Below are 25,557 nucleotides of genomic sequence, written 5' to 3'. Positions count from 1 at the left end.
GGAGTATCCCTACCCTCGTGGCTCTCCACCCCAGGGACAGTCCTGTTATGGAAGCATCTGAGGGATCACAAAATGGATCCCCTCGTGGAGGCAGTACACCTACTCCATGCAAACCCACAGTATGCGTACGTCAAGCACGCCGACGGGCGTGAAGACACCGCGTCCATAAAGGACCTCGCCTCGGCAGGAAGCGACGACGACGACCCATCACCACCACCCCCAGAAGAACCTCCACCATCCCCAGAGGTATCCTCACCACCCCCAGAGGTACCTGCAACACCCCCAGCGCATGGGTATGCCCAGGAGGGCACCACGGACTCCTGGTCGGAACCCGCGGTACTGTTGCGACGTTCAGGAAGGACTATCACACCCCCGGACAGACTAAATCTGTAGAAGGGGTGAATGTGATGAAATATGCCTTCATCAGACCTGCTTGTATTTTACCTGCTTGTATTGTGTGAACCACACCCTTTTGTTCCTATTGTGTGTATTGGCTACGCCCCTGTCTTTTGCCATATAAAGGTCTCAGGAGCTGTATGAGTCATTCACTACCAGACGAACCCGATGTGGGAAGACCTGCTATGCTGCTATGTTCTTAGTGATTAAAAGCCTTCAGTTGAATCCTTGGCCTAGAAATTGAGTTGACGCCGCGCCAGGGCTTTAGCGCCGGAAATTTAGCGCCGGCGCTAATTCCCTTGCGCGCGCCAAAAATTCAGTAGCGCCGCGCCCAGACGGCTGCCGGCGCTACTGGCGGGCGTGAGTGCCTCCCAATGGGCGCTGAGTGCCGCATTGTGGCGCTAATCCGGCGCTGCGGCACCCGATGCGCTGCGGCAGGCTGGGGAAGTGCAGGCCTCCTCCTCCCGTTAAGGAGGCGCTGCCTTCACCCGATCGCTGGCCGTTTGATTTTTTCAAAAATGAGCCCGGCACCTCGGACAAGTGCCGGGCTTGCAGGCCAGATGCATCTGTTCCGCGGGGGGGGGGCGGTGGAGGAGTCTGGGGAGGGAGGTGCGGGCAGGCGGCCGGCGGGAAAGCGGCCGGCCGCCGCGTGACCTTAATGCGCCGGTGCTAACTTGTGTAAGACTCGGTTGCCAAAGTCTTAGTTGCGGCTGCCACGGGCGAGGCGGCCGCAACTGAATTTCGGCGCTGAGGCCCGTCGGCATGGCAACCGGGACGCTGCGCACACCGATGACGTCATCAGTGCTGGCGCAGCGCTACCGGTGCAACGCCGCTTTAGGGCCCCAGGGAATTTTTCAACTGGCCATAACTCTGGCGCTAGTCCCTCTAGTGCCTCAAAAGCGGCGCTAAGGCTAGTGAATTTCTAGGCCCTTGTCTTTTAGTCATTGATGGCATATCACTCAGTACTGCCCCTCCGACAGTGCAGCACTCCCTCAGAACTGCCCCTTCGACAATGCAGCACGCCCTCAGTACTGCCCCTCCGACAGTGCAGCGTTCCTTCAGTACTGCCTCCTCCGATAGTGCGCCATTCCCTCAGTACTGCCCCTCCGACAGTGTGGCGCTCCCTCAGTACTGACGCTCCGACAGTGCTGCGCTCCCTCAGTACTGCCCCTCCGACAGTGAAGCTCTCTCTCAGTACTGCCCCTCCGACAGTGAAGCTCTCCCTCAGTATTGCCCCTCCGACAGTCCAGCGCTCCCTCAGTACTGCGCATTTGACAGTGCAGCGCTCCCTCAGTACTGCCCCTCTGACAGTGCAGCGCTCCCTCAGTACTGCCCCTCGGACAGTGCAGCGCTATCTCAGTACTGCCCCTCCGACAGTGCAGCGCTCCCTCAGTACTGTCCGTCCGACAGTGCGGCGCTCCCTCAGTACTGACCCTCCAACAGTGTGGCACTCCCTCATTACTGCCCGTCTGACAGTGCAGAGCTCCCTCAGTACAACCCCTCCGACAGTGCAGATATCCCTCAGTACTAACCCTCCAACAGTGCAGCACGCCCTCAGTACTGGCCCTCCGACAGTGCAGCACACCCTCAGTACTGCCCCTCCGACAGTGCGGCGCTACCTCAGTACTGCCCCTGCGACTGTGCGGCATTCCCTCAGAACTGCCCCTCCGACAATGCAGCACGCCCTCAGTACTGCCTCCTCCAATAGTGCGCCGTTCCCTCAGTACTGCCCCTCCGACAGTGCGGTGCTCCCCGCTCTCTCAGTACTGCCCCTCCGACAGTCCAGCGCTCCCTCAGTACTGCGCATTTGACAGTGCAGCGCTCCCTCAGAACTGCCCCTCTGACAGTGCCACGCTCCCTCAGTACTGCCCCTCCGACAGTGCAGCGCTCCCTCAGTACTGCCCGTCCGACAGTGCGGCGCACCCTCAATACTGACCCTCTGGCAGTGCAGCGCTCCCTCAGTACTGACCCTCAGACAGTGTGGCGCTCCCTCAGTACTGACCCTCCAACAGTGTGGCACTCCCTCATTACTGCCCCTCCGACAGTGCAGAACTCCCTCAGTACTAACCCACCGAAAGTGCAGCACGCCCTCAGTACTGCCCCTCCGACAGTGCGGCGCTACCTCAGTACTGCCCCTCTGTCAGTGCAGCACTCCCTCAGAACTGCCCCTCCGACAATGCAGCATGCCCTCAGTACTGCCCCTCCGACAGTGCAGCGTTCCTTCAGTACTGCCTCCTCCGATCGTGCGCCGTTCCCTCAGTACTGCCCCTCTGACAGTGTGGCGCTCCACACTCCCTCACTACTGCCCCTCTGACAGTGCTGCTCTCCCTCAGTACTGCCCCTCCAACAGTGAAGCTCTCTCTCAGTACTGCCCCTCCGACAGTCCAGCGATCCCTCAGTACTGTGCATTTGACAGTGCAGCGCTCCCTCAGTACTGCCCCTCTGACAGTGCAGCGCTCCCTCAGTACTTCCCCTCCGACAGTGCGGCACTCGCTCAGTACTGCTCCTCCGACAGTGCAGCGCTACCATAGTACTGCTGCTTCGACAGTGCGGCGCTCCCTCAGTACTGCCCATCGACAATGCAGCGCTGCCTCAGTACTGCCCATCCGACAGTGCAGCGCTCCCTCAGTACTGCCCCTCCGACAGTGCAGCATGCCCTCAGTAATGGATCTCCAGCACTACCTCAGTACTGACCCCTCCAACAGTGCAGCTCTCCCTCAGTACTGCCCCTCCGACAATGCAGTGCTCCCTCTGTACTGACATCCGACAGTGCAGCACTGCCTCAGTACTGACCCTCCGACAGTGCAGCACTCCCTCAGTACTGCCCTCCGGCAGTGCAGCACTGCCTCAGTACTGACCCACCGATGGTGCAGCACTCCCTCAGCACTGCCCATCCTAGAGTGCAGCGCTCCCTCAGCACTCCCCCTCTGACAGTGCGGCACTCCTTCAGTACTGCTCGTCCGACAATGTGGCGCTCCCTCAGTACTGCCCCTCCAACAGTGCAGCGCTACCTCAGTATTGCCCGTCCGACAGTGCAGAGCTCCCTCAGTACTGCCCCTCCGACAGTGCGGCACTCCCTCAGTACTGCCCCTCCGACAATGCGGCACTTCCTCAGTCCTGCCCCTCCGACAGTGCAGAGCTCCCTCAGTACTGCCCCTCCGACAGTGCGGCACTTCCTCAGCACTGACCCTCCAACAGTGCGGCGCTCCCTCAGCACTGGAGTGTCAGCCTAGTATTTTGTGCACAAGTCTCTGGATTGGGACATGAACTCACAACCTCCTCTCTCAGAGGCTAGAATGGTACCCACTGAGCCGCGGCCTATACCGTGTGCGATATTTGTTTTTTTAATCTCCTAACTCTTCAGGGCAATCCGAGCTGAGCTCCAGCAAGACTCTCAAAACGTTTCAAACTCATGGTTTTATTAACAGTAAAACAGTGCAGGGTTACAATCTTTAAATCAGTGGTATGATTCAAAACTCAAGATTGCGCGATTACTCTGTTGTATGAAGACTGAAAGTTTAATTCTCCACCAATATATATATATTTTTTGTTTATGGGTTGTAGGCGCCACTGGCAAGGCTGGCACTTAATGCCCATTCATAAGTGCCCTTGAGAAGGTGGTGGTGAGCCGCCTTCTTGAACCTCAACAGTGTGAAGGAATAAGTCATATAACCTATTCAGAAAAATACACGACCTTTTGAAAGAATTCTGGCCCTATTAAAACATGACAAACTGGGTCTGGAAATCTAAAAAGCTAACTATGAAAAAGCTGTGAAAAGATTCTGGCTATAGTGAAAAGATAATTGTTGACACTGAATCAATAACCTTATTGAAGCAGAAGGTGAAAGGCTGAACCTTTTGGAATGAAACAATGGTTCACGCTGTACAAGGTGTTTTAATTTACATTTCGTAAAGAAACACATAAAAGTAAGAAACACCTGCCTTTGTAAAAATGACATCAAGTAAAAAACACACCTGCCATAACACCGTTTTTTATGGTAAACTTAGAACACCTAGAGAAGAGACATAATTCTGTAATGCTACCAGCTGAGGTGACTGTACGAATTGCAGGGGTCAGCAGAAAAATGACAAGAGATAATTAGCTTACATCAGCAGAAAACCTTAAAGGAAATACCAGTGGAAAAGGGTATATATATTGAACTCTCAAATGGGATAGTAGACTCGCTTTAAAGGGGCAAAGCGATTCTCGGCTTCAGAGGTGGCTCTGTAAGTCTCCAACTCTTTGTACCTCAGGGATCAAAGGTATTTGATTTTGGTGGATATTTAAGAACTGTAAAACTGTAGGGAAGTTAAGATTTGAGAGTAAGGTTCTCTGATAATAAGATTGTAAGGTTTCTCTTTTTGGAACAGTTAATGTTGCAATTGGCTCACCAACTATAAGCTGCATGTCGGTTCTTTAATAAATCTATATATTTTTAGAGTTGTCTCACATAAGACTTCTGTATCAAACTTGCGAATTCAATCTCTGTACACTCTTTGGAGAGGAGTTGCAGAATTCTGGGGGAGTTTTCCAGACCCTCATAATATCTGTAACATTACAGTCTAGCTAAACTTAATAAAAGTGCTATCTGGAGGACGGTAACAGTTTCAGGTTGTTCCTTTCCTTTAGGGAGAGATAGTCCGGACCTTTAGACCCAATTAAGCGTCTTTAGGATTCGGCTACCTCAAACTTTAGTTGAAGGTGAACGTCTGAGGAACATGCCTGATCCAGGGTAGCCCGAAAGGGGCTAGGACTAGTAATTATCCCTTCAAGAGGGCAGTTAAGTGTCAACCACATTGTTGTGGGTCAGGAGTCACATATAGGCCAGACCAGGTAAGGACAGCAGATTTCCCTTCCCTGAACGACATTAGTGAACCAAATGGGTTGTTACAGACAATCCAGTAGTTTGATAGTCACCATTACTGATACTAGTTTTTAATTCCAGATTTATTTAATTGAATTTATATTCCCCATCTGCCTGTGGTAGGATTTGATCTCCTATCTCCTTATAGCAGGTGCTCTGGATTATTAGCCCAATGACATTACCACTGTGCTACTGTACCATATCCGACATGGCGAGAGGTTAATATTCCACCCACTTCCTCTGGCCGTGCCTTCAGCCGCCTGGGCCCTAAGCTCTGGAATTCCCTCCCTAAACCTCTCGGCCTCTCTACCTCTCCGTTCCAGACTCAATATCGAGTTCAACAATTTCAGATCATAACCTCGGCCCCCATCATATTTTTATATATTTTTTATCCACACTTTTGGTTTGTGCCTTTTCCTATTTTCTCTCTCCCACACGGCAGCTGTCTCTCACTCTGCCTGCGCATTTCACACTTCATCCAGAGCCATCCTTTGTTTCTTTACCTGTCCTATTACCGTCTCGTCTCGCCTTGAATATCTCTTAATGCCTCCTCACCCCTCCCAGACCTTCCCTTTTGTTCTTTCATCCCCTCCCCCATTTCCCAGCCCCCAAACTTGCTTTTTAATCTGTTTCATTTCCTGCTTTTTTCTCAGTTCTGACGAAGGGTTTCGACCTGAAACGTTAACTCTGTTTCTCTCTCCACGGATGTTGCCCTGGCCTGCTGAGTTTTTTCCAGCATTTTCTGTTGTTATTTAGGATTCAAATCGCCCTTTCTCTCGTGTGCTGCTTTTTCCCCCCTTTTTACGGCCGCGTGCGAGTCTCAGAAAGCGGTTGGAGAATAAATCTGCGGCTGCATTGTATTTCCTGCTGCGTGTCCATCCTGTTGTGGCGGTCCCAACAGTTGTCCTTTACATTGAGTTACATAATTCCCTTTAACTTATTTATGTATGTATAACTTACCTAACTGTATGTACTTAATTAACTTATTTGTAACTTACCAGTTTGGGCCGTTGCCCCTTTAACTGACCTGTTGGTCCGTTGCCCCTTTAAGAGGCGACCTAATGCGCTGACGTCACGCATCACGTAACGTATGCGCGTCAGCCGCCGACCTAACGCGCTGACGTCATGCATCACTTGACGCATGCGCATTGGCCGCCGGCCCGATTCGGGCTTCCAAGACGGCCGCCGGCATAGCCCGGCCTACCGCGACTTCGGCCGCATCGGCCAGCAGGCGGGAGGGAAGCGATCCTCCACTCCCGCGGCAAGTACCGCAGCCTTACAACCCTGGTCTCAAAGCCAGCCTTTGTACCAGGGAGATGTACGAAGCAACGGCGCAGGTCATGTGACCGTCTAAGCGCACGTGAACGTGCTGACGTCATGACGCGGTCACGTGACGTCGGGAATATAGAGCCGAGTGTGAGGAGGTCATGAGGCTCCCCACACGCCTGGGAATGCAGTCCTTGTGGAGTCCCCGCTGGGACAAGGTCTTCAACATGGTGCTCCTGCAGTCAGCCATCTTACCTGCTGTAATTATCCTGTGATCTACAATATGGTGCTGTTGCAGTCAGCCATCTTACCTGCTGTATTATCCTGTTTTGGTAAATAAACAACTTATTTATAGTTCGTCGAAGCTAAACTCTTATATAGTGGCGATTTATACGAACCACTACACTGTTAAACATTGTTTTCTGTGGTGAAATGAAATCAGCACACTGTACGAAGGAAGAACATATAAATTCTTTCAGGGCTTGACTGGGCGGATGCTGAGAGGCAGTTTACACTGGCTGTGGAGTCCAGAACTAGGGGTCAAAGTTTCAGAATAAGGGGCCGGCCATTTAGGACTGAGATGAGGAGAAATGTCTTCATTCTAAGGGTTGTGAATCTTTGGAATTCTCTACCGCAGAAGGCTGAGGCTGTTCAGTCGTTGAGTACATTCCTAACCCAGATGGATTTGGACATTACAGGAATCGAGAGATACGGGGCTAGGTCGGGAAGTTTCAGTTGAGGTAGAGGATCAGCCATGATCTTATTGAATGGCGGAGCAGGCTCGAGGGCCGCATGGCCAAATCCTGCTCCTATTTCTTATTTCTTATGTTCGCCTCTAAGACGCTCTTTAAAACCTACCTTTTTAGCTGAGCTTTGGGTCACCTGTCCTATTGGGCCGGATATTCCGATCCCTACGGGTGGGTACGAGCTGTGTACACACCCGCAGGGGCATCGGAACTGGCCGGTTTCAGGCACGCCAAGCGCACGCGCTGAAAATCGGCATTTCCGATCTGTCAGGAATGCTCTTGAAGGAAGAACATATAAATTCTTTCTGGGCTTGACTGGGCAGATGCTGAGAGGCAGTTTACCCTGGCTGTGGAGTCCAGAACCATGGGTCAAAGTTCCAGAATAAAGGGCCGGCCATTTAGGAATGCTCTTGACAGATCGGACGCCTGTCCTGGAGAAGGGCCTCTGCGGGGGGAGAGTTCCACTTTCTGGACAACCTCCACCCGCAGAAAACCCTTACAATTCTTACGCCTGGTAAGGCCTGCTGTTACCAGCATAAGAGTTTAAAAAAGTTTAAAAAAAATTTCACTCATTTATAATTTAAAAATACTCTTATAAAAGATAAGTTTATTTTTAGCCCCGTAAAACACTTTTTTCAAAAAATTTAATTTTTGTTTAAAATATTTAATTTATTGTAATTTCAACTCATTTTAAAAATGTGATTAAAAAAAAATATTAAATTTTTTTGTGTTTTTGGGGTGATCTCCATTCATATATTTGACAGGTCTATCTGTCGAGTGGATGAAGGGAGATTCCCTTCTCCTAATGGCTCCCCATGGCCCACGTGATCCCAGGAATGCTTGCGAACTGTCTGCGCCCCTGAAGGTACGTGGGCCCTGCGCATTTTGAGTTTGGAGAGCAGTCACTATGCACCAGTCACTGAAAGCAAACATGCAGGTGCAGCAAGCAGCTAGGAAGGCCAATGGTATGTTGGCCTTCATTGCAAGAGGATTTGAGTACAGGAGCAAGGATGTCTTACTACAGTTATACAGGGCCTTGGTGAGACCACACCTGGAGTACTGTGTGCAGTTTTGGTCTCCTTACCTAAGAAAGGATATACTTGCCATAGAGGGAGTGCAGCGAAGGTTCACCAGACTGATTCCTGGGATGTCAGGACTGTCATATGAGGAGAGATTGGGTCGACTGGGCCTGTATTCACTAGAGTTTAGAAGAATGAGAGGGGATCTCATTGAAACGTATAAAATTCTGACAGGGCTAGACAGACTGGATGCAGGGAGGATGTTTCCCCTGGCTGGGGGGGTCTAGAACGAGGGGTCACAGTCTCAGGATACGGGGTAGGACATTTAGAACTGAGATGAGGAGAAATGTCTTCACTCAGAGGTTGGTGAACCTTTGGAATTCTCTACCACAGAAGGCTGTGGAGGCCACGTCACTGAATATATTTAAGAAGGAGATAGATAGATTTCTAGACACAAAAGGCATCAAGGGGTATGGGGAGAGAGCGGGAATATAGTATTGAGATAGAGGATCAGCCATGATCATATCGAAGGGCCGAATGGCCCACTCCTGCTCCTATTTTTCTATGTTTCTATGAGAGGCCCAGGCGGGGAAATATCCGGACTTCGGGAGCCCTCAGGTAAGTTCGTAGATTTTTTCCAGATTTGAGGCCTCCGCACGCAGGAAGCCTCCGATCGGAAAATACGGCCCAATATCTCCTTACGTGGCTCGTGTCAAATTTTGTCTGATTGACTCTCCTGTGAAGCCTTGGGATGTTTTACTAGCGTTAAAGGCAGTAGATGTAATGTAATTTAACTCGTTTTTCAAAAGGCCTTCGATAAGGTACCACATAATAGACTAATGGACAAGGTCAGTGAATGCGGAGTCAGGGGACAAGTAGCAGAATAGATTGCTGGCTGGCTTCAGGACAGAAGAAGAACAACTAGCACCATTAATGTAGTAAAACATCCCAAGGCGCTTCACAGGAGCATTAGAAGACAAAAAAATTGACACCGAGCCCCATAAGGAGAAATTAGGGCAGATGGCCAAAAGCTAGGTCAAAGAGGTAGGTTTTAAGGAGCAACTTAAAGGAGGAGAGAGAGGTAGCGAGGCGGAGAGGTTTAGGCAGGGAATTCCAGAGCTTAGGGCCTAGGCAACAGAAGGCACGGCCACCAATGGTTGAGCGACTGTAATCAGGGAAGCTCAACAGGGCAGAATTAGAGGAGCTCAGATATCTCGGGGGGGCTGTGGGGCTGGAGGAGATCACAGAGATAGGGAGGAGTGAGGCCATGGAGGGATTTGAAAAGATGGATGAGAATTTTAAAATCGAGGCGTTGCCAATGTAGGTGAGCGAGCCCAGGGGTGATGGGCGAACGGGACTTGGTGCAAGTTAGGACACGGGCAGCCGAGTTTTGGATGACCTCAAGTTTACGTAGGGTGGAATGTGGGAGGCCAGCCAGGAGTGCGTTGGAATAGTCAAGTCTGGAGGTAACAAAGGCATGGATAAGGGTTTCAGCACTGGAAAGCAGAGAGTAGGGGTAAAGGGAAGCTATTCAGAGTGGCAGAAGGTGGGTAGTGGTGTTCCACAGGATCAGTGCTGGGACCACTGTTGTACACAATTTACATTAACGATTTAGACTTTGGAATCAAAAACACAATTTCTAATTTTGCGGATGATACCAAATTAGGGGTGGATAGCCAATACTGAGGAGGACTGCAACAAGTTACAGGAGGACATTAATAAACTCATAGAATGGGCATAAAATTGGCAAATGAAGTTCAACACAGATAAGTGTGAGGTATTACATTTTGGTAGGAAGAATAGGGAGGTCACTTATCACTTGGAGGGCGGGAGTCTAGGTGGGGTAGAGGAACAAAGGGATCTCGGAGTACTAATACACAAATCACTAAAAGTAGCGACATAGGTTAACAAGGCGATTTAAAAAAAGCAAACCAAGCACTAGGTGACATGAATCTTGTCAATCATGGGAAATGACTTATGAAATAATACTGTGTGACCTGCTGGTGGCGCTGTCCAGGGAGTGTATAAATACTCGGGCATGGGCCCAGCTTGCTCAGGACATTCTTTAACAGGAACTAGTGAAGGACACAACTAGATCTCCATGTTCAAAAACAGTTGATTAAAGCCTTGTTTAATACACAGACCAAGGCCTAGTAGTTTTCTTGCGTCACTAGGGTTTATTTCTGGAGGTATAGAATTGAAAAGTAGTGAAGTTATGCTAAACCTGTATCGAACCTTGGTTAGACCACACTTGGAGCACTGCGTACAGTTCTGGTCGCCATATTATAAAAAAGATATAGAGGCACTGGAGAGGGTGCAGAGAAGATTTACAAGGACGATACCAGAAATGCGAGGGTAACATATCAGGAAAGGATGAACAGGCTGGGTCTCTTTTCTTGAAAAAAGAAGGCTGAGGGGTGACCTAATCGAGGTCTTTAAAATGATGAAAGGTTTTGATAGAGTGGAAACAGAGAGAATGTTTCCACTTGTGGGGAAGAGCATAACTAGAGGCCATCAATATAAGATAGTCACCAAGAAATCCAATAGGGAATTCAGGAGAACCTTCTTTACCCAGAGAGTGGTGAGAATGTGGAACTCGCTGCCACAGGGAGTGGTTGAAGCGAATAGTATCGATGCATTTAAGGGGAGGCTAGACAAGCACACGAGGGAGAAGGGAATAGAGGGTTATGCTGATAGAGTTTGACGAGGAAAGATGGGAGGAGGCTCGAGTGGAGCATAAACGCCGGCATGGACTGGTTGGGCCAAATGGCCTGTTTCTGTGCTGTATATCCTGTGTAATCCTAGGTAAAGGAGCTATATAAATATGTTATTGTAGTCGCGTTCCTCCGGACTTTTTATTAATTCGTTTATGTGATGTGGGCGTCGCTGGCAAGGCCAGCATTTATTGCCCATCCCTAATTGCCCCTTGAGAAGGTGGTGGTGAGCCGCCTTCTTGAACCGCTGCAGTCCGTGTGGTGAAGGTCCTCCCACAGTGCTGTTAGGGAGGGAGTGCCAGGATTTTGACCCAGCGACGATGAAGGATCGGTGATATACTTCCAAGTCAGGATGGTGTGTGACTTGGAGGGGAACTTGGAGGTGGTGGTGTTCCCATGCGCCTGCTGCCCTTGCCCTTCTAGGTTGAAGAGGTCGCGGGTTTGGGAGGTGCTGCCGAAGAAGCCTTGGCGAGTTGCTGCAGTGCATCTTGTAGATGGTACACACTGCAGCCAAGGTGCACCGGTGGTGGAGGGAGTGAATGTTTAAGGTGGTGGATGGGGTGCCAAGCAAGCGGGCTGCTTTGTCTTGAATGGTGTCGAGCTTCTTGAGTGTGGTTGGAGCTGCACTCATCCAGGCAAGTGGAGAGTATTCCATCACACTCCTTACTTGTGCCTTGCAGATGGTAGAAAGGCTTTGGGGAGTCAGGAGGTGAGACACTCGCCGCTGAATACCCAGCCTCTGACCTGCTCTTGTTGCCACAGTATTTATGTGGCTGGTCCAGTTAAGTTTCTGGTCAATGGTGACCCCCAGGATGTTGATGGTGGGGGATTCAGCGATGGTAATGCCATTGAATGTCATGGGGAGATGGCTAGACCCTCACTTGTTGGAGATAGTCATTGCCTGACACTTGTGTGGTGCGAATGTTACCTGCCACTTATCAGCCCAAGCCTGAACTGCCTCATGCAAGGAGCCCTGGTCAGTCTGGTGGACTGCCTCTTTGACCATTCTTCCTGACAATCGTAATCCCTCTCAGTAATGTTTCTTTCTCTCTGCCATGGTCACACAGACAGATGCTACCCAGCAGCACCTGGTGTTTACACTGCTTTCCCCACTGTCGCTTGAGGCCTCCTTATCCGTAGCATTCCAGACAGCCGGCAGAACGCTTTTGGAGTTCGGCCAAGCTTCCCAGCATGCCTCTCTCAAACAGTCAGTTTTAACAAATTCTATTCGGCAGCGGCTAACCCAGGTCATGTCCAAAGGTCCATCAGGTGACATTGCATTCGGTCTTCAGGTAGATCGGGATCTACTGAGAGCAGTTTCATTTATCGCCTTATAGCCGGTGATGTCCCAAGGGCGGCAGAAATTCCCCAATCGTAGAATGGTTACAGTGTGGAAGGAGGCCATTCGGCCCGTCGAGCCCGTGCTGGCTCTCTGCAAGAGCTCCTCAACTAGTCCCGCTCCCCCGCCCTTTCCCCGTAGCCCTGCAAATCTTTTCCCTTCAGGTACTTATCCAACTCCCTTTTGAAAGCCATGATTGAGTCTGCCTCCACCACCCTCTCAGGCAGTGAATTCCAGATCCTAACCACTCGCTGTGTAAAAAAGTTTTTCCTCATGTCACCTTTGGGTCTTCTGCCAATCACCTTAAACCTGTGTCCTCTGGTTCTCGACACTTCCACCAATGGGACCAGTTCCTCTCTATCTAACCTGTCCAGACCCCTCACGAATTTGAACACCTCTATCAAATCTCCTCTCAACCTTCTCTGCTCCAAGGAGAACAACCCCAGCTTCTCCAGTCTATCCACGTAACTGAAGCCCCTCAGCCCTGGAACCATTCTGGTCAATCTTTTCTGCACCCTCTCTAAGGCCTTCACATCCTTCCTAAAGTGCGGTGCCCAGAATTCGACACAATACTCAAGTTGAGGCTGAATCGGTGTTTTATAAATGTTCATCATAATTTCCACACTTTTGTACTCTGTGCCTCTGTTTATGAAGCCCAGGATCCCTTATGCTTTTTTAAACCATTTATTGTATCCAATTCTGGACACCACACTACGATGGTCCCAGGGGTGAGGCACTTCAGTTATGTGGAGAGACTTAGAGAATCATAGAACCATAGACTGATACAGCTCTGGAGACCATTCGGCCCATCGTGCCTGTGCCGGCTCTTTGGCCGAGCTCTCCAATTAGACACACGCTCCCCTGCTCTTTCCCCATAGCCCTGCAATTTTTTCCTTTTCAACAATTTGCCAATTCCCTTTAGAAAGACACTATTGAATCTGCTTCCACCGCCCTTTCAGGCAGCGCATTCCAGATCACAGCAACTCGCTGCGTAACAAAAGTTCTCCTCATCTCCCCCTCTGGTCGATTATCTTAAATCTGTGTCCTTTGGACTTTCTGTTTCTCCTTATTCACTCTAACAAAACCCTCCGTGATCTTGAACCCCTCCATCAAATCTCCCCTTAATCGTCTCTGCTCCAAGGAGAGCAAAAGGTTGGTACGCAGGTACAGCAAGTAATTAGGAAAACAAATCGAATGTTATCGAGGGGAATTGAATACAAAAGTAGGGAGGTTATGCTTCAGTTATACAGGGCATTGGTGAGACCACATCTGGAGTACTGTGTACAGTATTGGTCTCCTTGTTTAAGGAAGGATGTAAATGCGTTGGAAGCAGTTCAGAGGTGGTTTACTGTGTAGGAATGGTCTAATTCCTATCAAGAGACTGAGGTCAACTCAGGCGATCAATCAAAAGATGTTTAATGTAAAACAACTGAGATTTAACAGCAAGAGAACTACGGATACAGGCCGACTCCTGCTCCTAATGCGTGTGTTCATATGCCCTACTTCTCCAGCCTCTCCACGTCACTGAAGCCCCCTTCATCTTTTCGAAGGTGTGGTGCCCAAGAATTGGCCGCAACACTCCTCGCCACGCCCACTAACATTTCTCGTAGATGGTCAGACCCACGAGATGCAGCTTCATGGTGTCGTCGCTGACGTACTGGTCCCGCTCCGACAGGGGGATCAGGTCGTCTATCTTGGCGTTCCCCGTGTGTGGGACCTCAAGGGTTTTCACGTCAGACACAAACCACTCACCATTGACACACCGGTAGAGCAGAACGCTCAGCTTGTGAGAGTGGTTCTTGTCAGCTGTGTCGCAGCCTTTCAAGTGGACAGAAAGTGTTGAGAAGTCGTCCTCTTGCACAACCTCATCATATCTACGGTAATACTTGTTGTAATTCTGCCGTGTTACAATCCGTTGCCCTTTCGGGGAATATGTGAGGTTCCATTCAGTCTTCAGGTGGAAGAATTTGGTGGATAGGGTTTTATTAAGAGCAGTTTTGGCCATCGCCTTGTAACCTGGGATGTCCCAGGGTATGCTGAAACTGCCCGACGTATACAGCCTCATGGTGAAAGGGATGGTGGTGATGTCGTGGCGCCGGCCAATGGCCTCCGCGGGCAGAAGGTGAGCCTGGTAGGCCAGCAGGCTCTCACGGAGCAGGTAGGAAGAGATGGCCGCGGGCAGGCCTCCAGGGGCTTGTAGGTCAAACAGCTTCTCGGGCGGTATCATGGGGTAGCGAATGTGGGCGAGCATTTCCTCAGCGTGGGTGGGATGCAGGGAGAGCCAGCTCGCCAGGGCTTGGAAAAGGACCACTTCATCTTCCACCACAGTGTTGGAGCTTTGGAGGAGAGCAGAGAGCTGCTGGGCTTCCATCAACGTCCAGTCTGGGGACTTGATCACAGTGCCAATGTTCCAGCTTATAAACCTCAGGCATTCCTCTTCCAGTTGGGCAAGGCCTGCCAGCTTGGCGTACTTGTGCCAGGTGATGGCATGGTTGGAGGAGCCCCGGGCGGACACGTTGGCCAACATGAACCGCTGGCAGCTTTCCCTCAGCTCCCGGACGTTGTACTTTTCCGACAGAACGTGAAGGGGCAGCGCGCTCCCAGTGCTGAGGGTGACGCTGCCGCTGTAGAGGTACCTCAGGAAGTCGGGGAAGTAGGCCAGGCAGCCCTCATCCTCGGTGAGGTGGACAACCCGGCCTCTGGCGTCCGACCAGCTCTCGGTGTCCAACAGGGCCTTGAAGACGTCGCTGCGCGCGGCCAAGATGAAACAGTGGACGTTCAGCGTTAGCTTCTTGTTCACGGTCAGTTGGAGGTCACTGAGCTCCTCCTTGTTGAACAGGGTGCAGAGGATCTCGATCAACTTGGCCTGGTGATCCAGCGGCTCCAAGGGCCCCGCGGCATCCATGACCTGGCGGTGAAGGGCAAACCATGCATTAATGTACAGATCAGCCAGCTCTTTCTCTGTCTCTGTCTCTCCCCTCTCTTTCACTGTCACAGAGTCATAGAGTTATACAGCACAGAAAGAGGCCCTTTGGCCCATCATGTCCGCGCCGGCCATCAAGCCCTGTCTATTCTAATCCTATTTTCCAGCACTTGGTCCGTAGCCTTGTATGCTATGGCGTTTTAAGTGCTCATCTAAATGCTTCTTGAATGTTGTGAGAGTTCCTGCCTCTACCACCCTATCAGGCAGTGAGTTCCAGATTCCAACCACCCTCTGGGTGAAAAAGTTTTTCCTCAAATCCCCTCTAAACCTCCTGCCCCTTACCTTGAAACTATGCCCACTGGTTATTGGCCCCTCTGCTAAGGGGAAAAGTTCCTTTCTATCTAACCTATCTATTGTAGGCAGTTTTTACATGCCTTTAACCCAGATCCTTTAACCCTGGTCCTGCCGTGGTCGCCAAGAGATGTAGGCGGTTTTTACACTCCTTTAACCCAGGTCCTTTAACCCAGATCCTGCCGCTGGTCGCCAGGAGATGTAAACGGTTTTTGATCCTAGCCCAATTGCTAGATGGACGGTCCGAATCGCCCCCGCCTTACGAAAGTTCTATACCCGGGAATTATTATTCAGAGTGTTAATGAAATAAGTCACGGACAGGAACGCTTCAGTGAAAAATCAAACTTGTATTTATTTGGTCTAACATACACTGGCTAAAACATGCACTACTAAACGAAATCACAATCCCTGTGGAGAATAAAGTCCAGATTACAATCAACGTACATACAGTACAAAACTGGGGACTAGAACAAGCAGTAATTCCCTTGTTGCTATGGTGGATGCTAATTCCACTCCTACCAATGAATTACCCAGTTGCATAAATCCCTTCGCTTGGCTAAACCAAACGAAGCTCCCCCACCCTCGGAATAGCCCAAAAAAACTTCACTTCTGAGAGACTACGCTTAACCCGCTTTCGATCGCTCTGCTCGTCGGCTTTCTCTGGTACTTCTTGTCTTGTTGGAGCAGGGAGGCAAGAGAGAGAGAGAGAGAATGGTGCAAAAGAGTCTGGGGGAGAAATTGGGTGGAGCTGCAAACGGGGCGCCAAGCTCGCCTGGGCGCCGGATTTAACGCAGCGTTTGGAGAATTAGCGACCACCAGAAATTCAGCTTGAGCGCCCCGAGAGGGACACGGGGCGAGGCTCGAGGCGCTCCGCGTCCCTCTTAGGGCGCTGAAACTGAATATCGCAACGCAACGTGCCACAGCGCCACACGCTGCGGCACGGCGCGCTGCAGTACTGCAGGCCTTCCTCCCATTCTTAAGGGGGAGGGGCCTGCACCAGCGCGATCGGAGATCGGGAGTGCTGGCAAAAGAGCCCGGCACCGAGGAGAAGTGCCGGGGTCTCGGAAAACAGCCGGCAATGCCGCGGGGGGAGATCAGGAGGCCGGGGACGGAGGTGCTGGCAGGCGGCTGCCGAAAAAAATGGCTGCCCCGCACCTCCACCTGAATTTGCGCCACTGCTGCCACAGGTAGGCCCCGTGAACCGGGCGCGATTAGCGAGCGGCGCTGCGGAGGCGGTCGCTGCCAAATATTGCGATCGGGGTGGTAGCGGGGCGCTGCGCACACCGATGACGTCATCGGTGGCGGCGCAGCGCAACAGGCTAATGCCACCATTGGCGCCCCAGCTAAATATCGCAGGAGGCGTGGCCAGTGGCGCTAAAGCCACTGAGTGCCCTCTTTAGGCGCTAACTGGTGGCGCAGCCCACCGAATTTCTAGGCCACAGTGTGAGAGAAAGAGACAGAGAGAGAAAGACAGGTAGAAAGAGAGACAGAGAAAGAGAGAGAGAGAGATAGTGAGAGAGAGACATAGAGAGAGACAGACAGACCCAAGAGCTGAACCCAGAAATGAGTCCCCTGAGTCAGTTGTTACTGAAACTAAGTACTCCTACCCAGCCGGACCCTGACCAGTCCCAGACCAACACTGCTCTCCAAACACCAATCCGAGTGAACCAAATCATTAAACAATGCAAAGAAACCTACCTGGAACATTGGAACAAAATAACCAAAAGCCAAAGCAGATTAGAATGCTACCGGGCCCTATAAAGAGAATATAAACTGGCAGACTATCTCTCGACCATCAGAGACACAAAACAGAGACAGACCCTCACCAGATACAGACTAAGCGACCACCAACTGGCAATTGAAAAAGGAAGATACAAGAAATCCTGGCAACCTAAAGAAAATAGAATATGTGATCACTGTCTGGCCGGCGAGGTTGAGTTTTTCCCCCTCTGTCTTTATAGATAGTCTATGACATAATAAAACTCACTGCGCACTTAGTTTGAGTATAAAGTAAGGCTTTAATCAACTTGTTTCAGAACATGGAGGTCTAGTTGTACTTCACTAGTTCCTGTCTTACAAAATGTCCCTGGGTTAGCTGGGCCCACGCCCGAGTATTTATACTCCTTGGACGGCGCCACCAGCTGGCCGTCCAGCATTATTTCATGAGTCGTTTCTTTATGATGATGAGATTCATAACAGTCTGCCTGTCTTTTCCCACCAATCTTAAAAATCCATTTGCTTCTGAGCACTCTGGTGCTAAATCTGTGATGGGTCATCCTCGGACCCATGTGTATTGGGTTAATGGCCCTAAGTCTGGGACATCTTTCGGTCTTGGTGTTGGGAGAAATTCTAAGCACTCCGGTGCTTAATCAGCGATGGGTCATCGTCGGACCCACGCGTATTGGGTTAATGGCCCTAAGTCTGGGACATATCTTTCGGTCTTTGCTGCGTGAGCTAGTGGGTTCATTGTTCTGCTTCTCTTCTGAGATGGAGGTGAGAAGTGCTTTGCATATTAGAGTGGTTTTTCTAATCAATTTCAATGGCCCCCTTCCTTTTTCCAGGACTGTCGGCCGGACCCATACACACTGGATGAGTTCTTTTATCACAGCCAACTGCCATGTGTTCTCTGGAGTTTTAACAAAACCAGTCTTTCACGTATCTGCACAGGGCGATTCCATAACAGGGAAAATACCCTCAGAAAAATCACATAAAGCCCACAAAAAATAATTCTTGACTGAATCCATTCTTCAGAGACTTTGCAATCTCTTCACTATGCCCCTCATAATTTTGTACACCTCAATCAGGTACCCCCTCAGCCTTCCCTGCTCTAAGGAAAACAACCCCAGCCTGTCCAGTCTCTCTTCATAGCTGAAGCGCTCCAGCCCAGGTAACATCCTGGTGAATCTCCTCTGCACCCTCTCCAAAGCAATCACATCCCTCCTATAGTGTGCCGACCAGAACTGCACACTGTATTCCAGCTGTGGCCTAACTAGCATTTTGTACAGCTCCATCATAACCTCCCTGCTCTTATATTCTATGCCTCGGCTAATGAAGGCAAGTATCCCGTATGCCTTTTTAACCACCTTATCTACCTGTCCTGCTGTCTCTCCCTCCTTGTCACTGGTCCTGCTTTACAACAGTGACTACACTTCATTGGCTGTAAAGCGCTTTGGGACGTCCGGTGGTCGTGAAAGGCGCTATATAAATGCAAGTGATGCTTGGTGAGACCACACCTGGAGTACTGTGTGCAGTTTTGATCTCCTTACCTAAGAAAGGATATACTTGCCATAGAGGGAGTGCAGCGAAGGTTCACCAGACTGATTCCTGGGATGGCAGGACTGTCGTATGAGGAGAGATTGGGTCGACTAGGCCTGTATTCACTAGAGTTTAGAACAATGAGAGGGGATCTCATTGAAACGTATAAAATTCTGACAGGGCTAGACAGACTGGATGCAGGGAGGATGCTCCCCCTGGCTGGGGGGGGGTCTAGAATGAGGAGTCACAGTCTCAGGATACGGGGTAGGACATTTAGGACTGAGATGAGGAGAAATTTCTTCACTGAGGGTGGTGAACCTGTGGAATTCTTTACCACAGAAGGCCATGGAGGCCAAGTCACTGGATATATTTAAGAAGGAGATAGATAGATTTCTAGACACAAAAGGCATCAAGGGGTATGGGGAGAGGGCGGGGCTATGGTATTGAGATAGAGGATCAGCCATGATCATATTGAATGGCGGAGCAGGCTCGAAGGGCCCAATGGCCAACTCCTGCTCCTATGTTTCTATGTTTCTAAGTCTTGTCTGTCTCTCTCAATCCCATTCTCTGTCTCTCTCCCCCTCACTCTCTGCCTTTCTGTTTCTCTCTCTCTGTTTTTCTCAGTCTCCCTCTCTCAGAAAATGAGGGCAGCTCCAACAACACTTAATAAGCTCGACACCATCCAGGACAAAGCAGCCCGCTTGATCGGCACCCCATCCACCACCTTAAACATTCACTCCCTCCACCACCGGCGTACCGTGGCTGCAGTGTGTACCATCTACAAGATGCACTGCAGCAACTCGCCAAGGCTTCTTCAGCAGCACCTCCCAAACCTGCGACCTCTTCCACCTAGAAGGACAAGGGCAGCAGGCGCATGGGAACACCACCACCTCCAAGTTCCTCCTCCAAGCCACACACCATCCTGACTTGGAAATATATCGGCCGTTCCTTCATCGTCGCTGGGTCAAAATCCTGGAACTCCCTCCCTAACAGCACAGTGGGAGGACCTTCACCACACGGACTGCAGCGGTTCAAGAAGGTGGGTAACTGTAGTGTATGTGCTTTAAGTCAGAACTACTTTTTACAGCTCTTGTATACTGTAGTACCGGCAGTAACCACACCGGTATATAAGCTGTGCGCATGCCTCTGTACCCCAGTCTAGAAATTACCCTCCTCCAGTAAAGACCTGTTATTTGTTTATGTACAGCATCCGTGTAATTATTTATCCACTAAACCACGGATCTAACAGTGGCGACGAGTATTGATGCGAATCTACCTGCAACATAAAAAAAAAATAGTCGAGTCCAGGAACACGGGCGTCGACCGCGAGCAACCACCCAGCAGTCAGGCAGAGATCCAACTTCGCTGGGGAGGCTGTGGAGAGCCGGGCTTGGTTCCCCAGCCACAACGAGCAGTACGAGACCGACGACAGGTCCAGAGCAGACCCTTCCCGAGCAGTGGCGGCTGGAGCCGACCGACGGCAGAGAGAGAGAGCCGGGCAGCGTCGATGGGTAAGAAAGAGGGTGAAGAGAGCAGGGCACAGCCGGGGGTTGATCACCGAGCGGCGTCGGGGAAAAATACTGCAAACCGGAGAGAGGGTAAGAAACAGCCGGGTTCTAGACGGAGCGGCGTCGACAAATATCAAGAGAAGAACGTGCAGAGCACAGCCAGGGATCACGGGCTGACCAGGGTCCGCAGGGCGAAGCAAGGGGAGACACCATTGAGCCGCGGAGAAGCAGGGAGAGCGCGGGAGATGCCATTGAGCCGCGGAGAAGCAGGGAGAGCGTGGGAGGCGCCATTGAGCCGCGGAGATGCCATTTTTAGAAGCCGCAGCGGAGAAGACGGGCGAGCGCGGGAAGGAAGGAAAGCACAGGAGACGCCATTTTGTGCCAGCGGAGAAGAAGGGGAAGCACGGGAGGCGCCATTGGTGATAGTTAACGCACAACCAAGGATGCCGAAGAGTGGCAGTATCTCTACGTTCGACAATGAAGTCGAAGATTGGGCGACATATGTGGAACGTATTGAGGTGTACTGCAGGGCGAATGAAGTGCCAAATGCTAATAAAGCACTGGTTCTGTTAAATTCCATGGGTACAAAAACTTATGGGTTACTGCTAAATCTAATAACCCCAGAGAAGCCGGTAAACAAGAATTTTGAAAGCATAGTAGAAATCCTACAGGACCACTTAAACCCCACACCGCTGCTGATAGCAGAACGATTTAAGTTCCATAAAAGGAACCAACACAAAGACGAAAGCAATGCTGAGTACCTAACGGAACTGCGCAAGCTATCGAAATACTGCCAGTTTGGAGCGGGACTAGCAGACACGTTAAGGGACAAGTTTGTGTGTGGGCTACAAAGTGAAGGAACCCAGAAATGGCTTCTATCAGAAAAGGACCTGACGCTGGACAAAGCTTTCAGTATGGCAGTATCACACGATACAGCCGCAAGGGGCGCTGCAGAGATACAACGGAGACCGCAAGAATTTGGCACCAACGAAATGACCTATGGAACAGGGAAGTGCTATCGCTGAGGCAGAACAACACATGACCAGAAAGATTGTTGGTTCAAGGACCAAGTGTGCAGACAGTGTGGGAAAGCAGGACACATAGCAAGAGTCTGCAGGTCTGGGAAGAAAACCAACAGTAAGAAATCTCTACAGGAGAAGTACAAAAAGGTACACCAGGTGATGTACAATGGTTCAGACGAACAGAAAAGTGACACAGACTCCGGAAGCAAGGAGCTGGGTTGTCTGAAACTACATAATGTAACCAAAATGGAGGATCACCAGACTATCTGGGTTACACTCAAGATAGACGGCGTCCAAGTGGAAATTGAATTGGACACAGGGTCAGCTCCAACAGTCATAAATCAAAGAGACTACAAGCGGCTATTTTCACACATACCCTTGAAAGCTACAGAGATTGTCTTGAAGATGTATACGGGGCAAAAAGTCTACCCCAAAGGAATGATAAGGGTGAAAGTGACATATAAAGGTCAGGAAATACCTAAAATGGATATATATGTATTGCCAAATGGAGGACCACCACTGCTAGGACGTGAATGGATCCGGAAGATACATTTAGATTGGCATTCCATAAAGGCACTGAAGGTGGAGGCCAAAAAGGATGACGACGTCACACCTGGACGACCGTCAAAAATGCTAACTGACGCAAAAGAAGTGTTCCAGGAGGGACTAGGAACACTAAAAGGAATAACAGCAACAATTAAAACAGAGGATAATGCAAGCCCAAAGTTTCTGACGGCCAGACCAGTGCCTTATGCGATCAGACCAGCGGTTGAAGCAGAGCTGGAAGGGTTGGAACATTCAGGAGTACTGTCCAAAGTGGACTGGAGCGAGTGGGCTACACCCATCGTTCCTGTAATGAAGAGGTCGTTGAGTAATACGCCTGGGGAACCAAAGAAGGTCCGCATCTGTGGGGATTTTAAGGTGACAGTGAACCCAGTCCTTCACACGGTGCAATATCCGCTTCCACGAATTGAGGATATTTTCGCCTCACTATCTGGTGGTAAACGCTTCAGCAAAATTGATCTAGCCCAGGCGTACTTGCAAATGGAGGTAGAAGAAGCTTCGAAACATTACCTTACGATCAACACCCATAAAGGTCTCTATCAATACAACCGGCCTCGGCTCCGGCTATCTGGCAAAGGGCAATGGATCAGGTCCTGCAAGGGATTCCAGGGACCCAGTGTTATTTGGACAACATCTTGGTCACGGGCGCAAATGACGGTGATCACCTCGCCAACTTAGAGAAGGTGCTCGCCAGATTAAAGGAATATGGGCTATGAGCTAATCGCCACAAGTGCGAGTTTTTCCAGAAAAAGATCTCGTATTGCGGCCATGTCATCGATGAAGAGGGGTTACATAAGTCCCCGGACAAGATTGAGGCAGTAGTCAAGGCTCCAGCTCCGGAAAATGTGTCACAACTGAGGTCGTTCCTCGGGCTGGTAAACTATTACCACAAGTTCTTACCAAACTTGTCTACGGTATTACACCCGCTGAACACCCTACTGCAAACAGGGGTACCATGGAAGTAGGATGACGAACGTAGACGAGCTTTCCACAAGTGTAAAGAATTGATCACATCAAAAGAGGTGTTGGCCCATTTCAACCCAGCACTACCAATTCGTTTGGCATGTGATGCATCACCCTATGGTATTAGAGCGGTGCTGTCGCACAAATTCCCAGATGGGTTGGAGGGGCCAGTAGCCTTTGCGTGTCGGTCACTAACCTCAGCCGAGCGCAACTACGCCCAGATTGACAGGGAGGCCCTCAGCCTAGTATGGGGAGTAAAAAAATTCAACCACTATTTGCATGGGCAGGGGTTCACCTTGCTGACTGACCACCAACCACTTGTCTCCATCTTTAATCCTAAGAAGGGCATGCCAGTAATGACTGCACAGCGGTTACAAAGATGGTCCCTGTTTCTAGGGGCGAATCAATATGAAATAGAATATAAAGGCACGAGACAGCATGGGAACGCTGATGGGCTATCGCGCCTGCCACTGCCTACTGTGGAGGAAGCACCAGCAGTGGACCCTATCGAGATATTTTATTCGTCGATAATTGAACGATTGCCAGTAACAAACGCGGATATAGAGAAGGAAACCCGCAATGATCCAACGCTGTCACGGGTATATGAATTGACGGTGAGGGGATGGCCAACACATGGCGACTCACTGTTGCCAGCATTCTCATCCAGAAGAGAACAGCTGTCAGTATGCCAGGGGACAGTGATGTGTGGATCCAGAGTGGTGATACCACCCAAGTTAAGGGAGAGAGTGCTAAATGAGCTACATGAAGGTCATCTGGGGAGAGTGAAAATGAAAAGCCCAGCTAGGGCTTGTGTGGTGGCCGGGAATCGAATACAAATCGAAGACCTAACTAAGAGCTGCTTAGGATGCCAGAAGGTCCAAAATGCACCACCACATGCCCCTCTACACCCATGGGAGTGGCCCTCCTCTCCATGGCAACGGGTGCACATTGATTTCGCTGGTCCATTCATGGACTCAATGTTCTTAATAGCAGTGGATGCTCATTCAAAGTGGCCTGAGGTGATAAAGATGTCTTCAACCACGACAGAGAAAACGATTGCAGTCCTATGGACCATATTTGCCAGAAACAGTTTGCCAGAGCAGATCTGCTCTGATAATGGACCACACTTTGTGCCCGACGAGTTCCAAAAATTCATGAAAAGGAATGGGGTAAGGCATTACACATCCGCCCCGTATCATCCAGCCACCAATGGATTGGCTGAGAGGTTCGTACAAACCTTTAAGAAGGCGATAAAGGCCATGTGCGACGATGAAATTCCACTACAGCATAAGATGGACAATTTCTTGTTAGCCTACCGAAACGCGACACATGCAGTTACCAACCAGACCCCGGCCATGATGTTCTATAACCGAAGGTTGAGATCTCGTCTGGACTTGCTCAGACCAAATGTGCGAAGAAATGTTGAGGACAAACAATTCCAGCACATCAACGAGAAGCCGACAAGGAGCTTCAATGTAGGGCAATCAGTCTTGGCCCGGGACTATCGAACAGAGAAGTGGCAACCCGGAACAATATGTACAATGCAGGGGCCATTGATGTACACAGTGGATGTCGGGGAGAACATTGTGAGACACCACGTCGATCAGATCTTTGCATCACAGGAATGCGTCAACCCCACGTCTCGAGTGCCTGGGGATGAACCTGACATACCGGTAGCATCTACCCCAGAAACAGTAGCAGTGGAACCCGATGAACTACCCGATGAAAGGGGGTCAGAATCGCCTCTGCACCAAGAACAAGAACCTCCGGAAAGGCGCTATCCCGAACGGGTCAGGAAGCCGCCCCAAAGACTGAATCTATAAATGCACTTTTGTTATTGAATGTACATGTAAAAATGTAATTGTTATTTGAATATTAAGGGGGTACTATTAACCTAAAAAGGGAGGAATTGTAGGTTATGTGCTTTAAGTCAGAACTACTTTTTACAGCTCTTGTATACTGTAGCACCGGCAGTAACCACACTGGTATATAAGCTGTGCGCATGCCTCTGTACCCCAGTCTAGAGATTACCCTCCTCCAGTAAAGGCCTGTTAATTGTTAATGTACAGCATCCGTGTAATTATTTATCCACTAAACCACGGATCTAACAGTAACCACCACCTTCTCAGGGGCAACTAGGGATGGGCAATAAATGCTGGTCTTGCCAGCGATGCCCACATTCTGTGAATGAATAAAAAACACTCTCTCTGTCTGTCTGTCTCTCTCTCTCTTTGTCTTCCTTTCTCAGTTTCTCACTCTCCCCCCTCTGTCTCTCTTTTTCTGTATCTCTGTCCATCTCTCTCTCTGCAGAAACTTTGATTTAAATTCATTCTATAGGAAAGAGACAAGCACTCACCGACGATTCCAGCTCTTGAGTGAACTCACAGATGGTGGCCATGCTGAACTGTGGAAGGCGACGATCTTTAGCTCCTTGCTTTCAGTTTCATTTCTCTGTTCTGATGTAATTATTCGGTTCCTGAGACTCTGACTCACACAGGAAGCACCATTAAAATCCCTTAACATCTAACTTTTACACAGCAGCTTTAAACATACAAATAACAAGTCCCAAGGCTCATCATAGAGATGCAACAACAACAACTTGCATTTATATAGCGCCTTTAACATA

General features: G+C 50.0%; 2 protein-coding genes across 2 annotated transcripts; one reads left to right on the top strand and one right to left on the bottom strand.

The window, feature by feature from the left end:
• Positions 1 to 6,279: 6,279 nt before the first annotated feature.
• LOC147094914 (uncharacterized) lies at positions 6,280 to 25,231 on the top strand. The gene is made up of 2 exons (XM_085974538.1): positions 6,280 to 6,859; positions 19,499 to 25,231. The coding sequence occupies exon 2, from the start codon at positions 20,139 to 20,141 to the stop codon at positions 21,405 to 21,407; it is 1,269 nt and encodes a 422-aa protein (XP_085830664.1). The 5' UTR covers positions 6,280 to 6,859; positions 19,499 to 20,138; the 3' UTR covers positions 21,408 to 25,231.
• Positions 13,556 to 25,344, bottom strand: LOC147094913 (BTB/POZ domain-containing protein 17-like). Its single transcript, XM_085974537.1, has 2 exons — positions 25,288 to 25,344; positions 13,556 to 15,253 (listed from the first exon to the last, which is right to left on the bottom strand). Exons 1-2 carry the CDS (start codon positions 25,327 to 25,329, stop codon positions 13,940 to 13,942), a joined length of 1,356 nt encoding a protein of 451 aa, XP_085830663.1. The 5' UTR covers positions 25,330 to 25,344; the 3' UTR covers positions 13,556 to 13,939.
• Between the last annotated feature and the right edge of the window lie 213 nt (positions 25,345 to 25,557).

The sequence above is a fragment of the Somniosus microcephalus genome, unplaced genomic scaffold (assembly GCF_052327205.1).
Source record: "Somniosus microcephalus isolate GS21.2 unplaced genomic scaffold, FLI_Smic_1.0 unresolved_chr1, whole genome shotgun sequence".
In the NCBI taxonomy this organism is placed as follows: Eukaryota; Metazoa; Chordata; class Chondrichthyes; order Squaliformes; family Somniosidae; genus Somniosus; species Somniosus microcephalus.
Note: the sequence above shows the minus strand (reverse complement) of the source record. Positions and strands in the feature narration are given on the sequence as shown.

Excerpts from the sequence above, each read along its gene's own strand:
- LOC147094914 (XM_085974538.1), top strand. The coding sequence starts at position 20,139 with ATGCGAATCTACCTGCAACATAAAAAAAAAATAGTCGAGTCCAGGAAC.
- LOC147094913 (XM_085974537.1), bottom strand. The coding sequence starts at position 25,329 with ATGGCCACCATCTGTGAGTTCACTCAAGAGCTGGAATCGTCG. Across the intron at positions 15,254-25,287 it reads CTCAAGAGCTGGAATCGTCG|GTCATGGATGCCGCGGGGCC; the intron begins GTGAGTGCTTGT and ends CTTCACCGCCAG.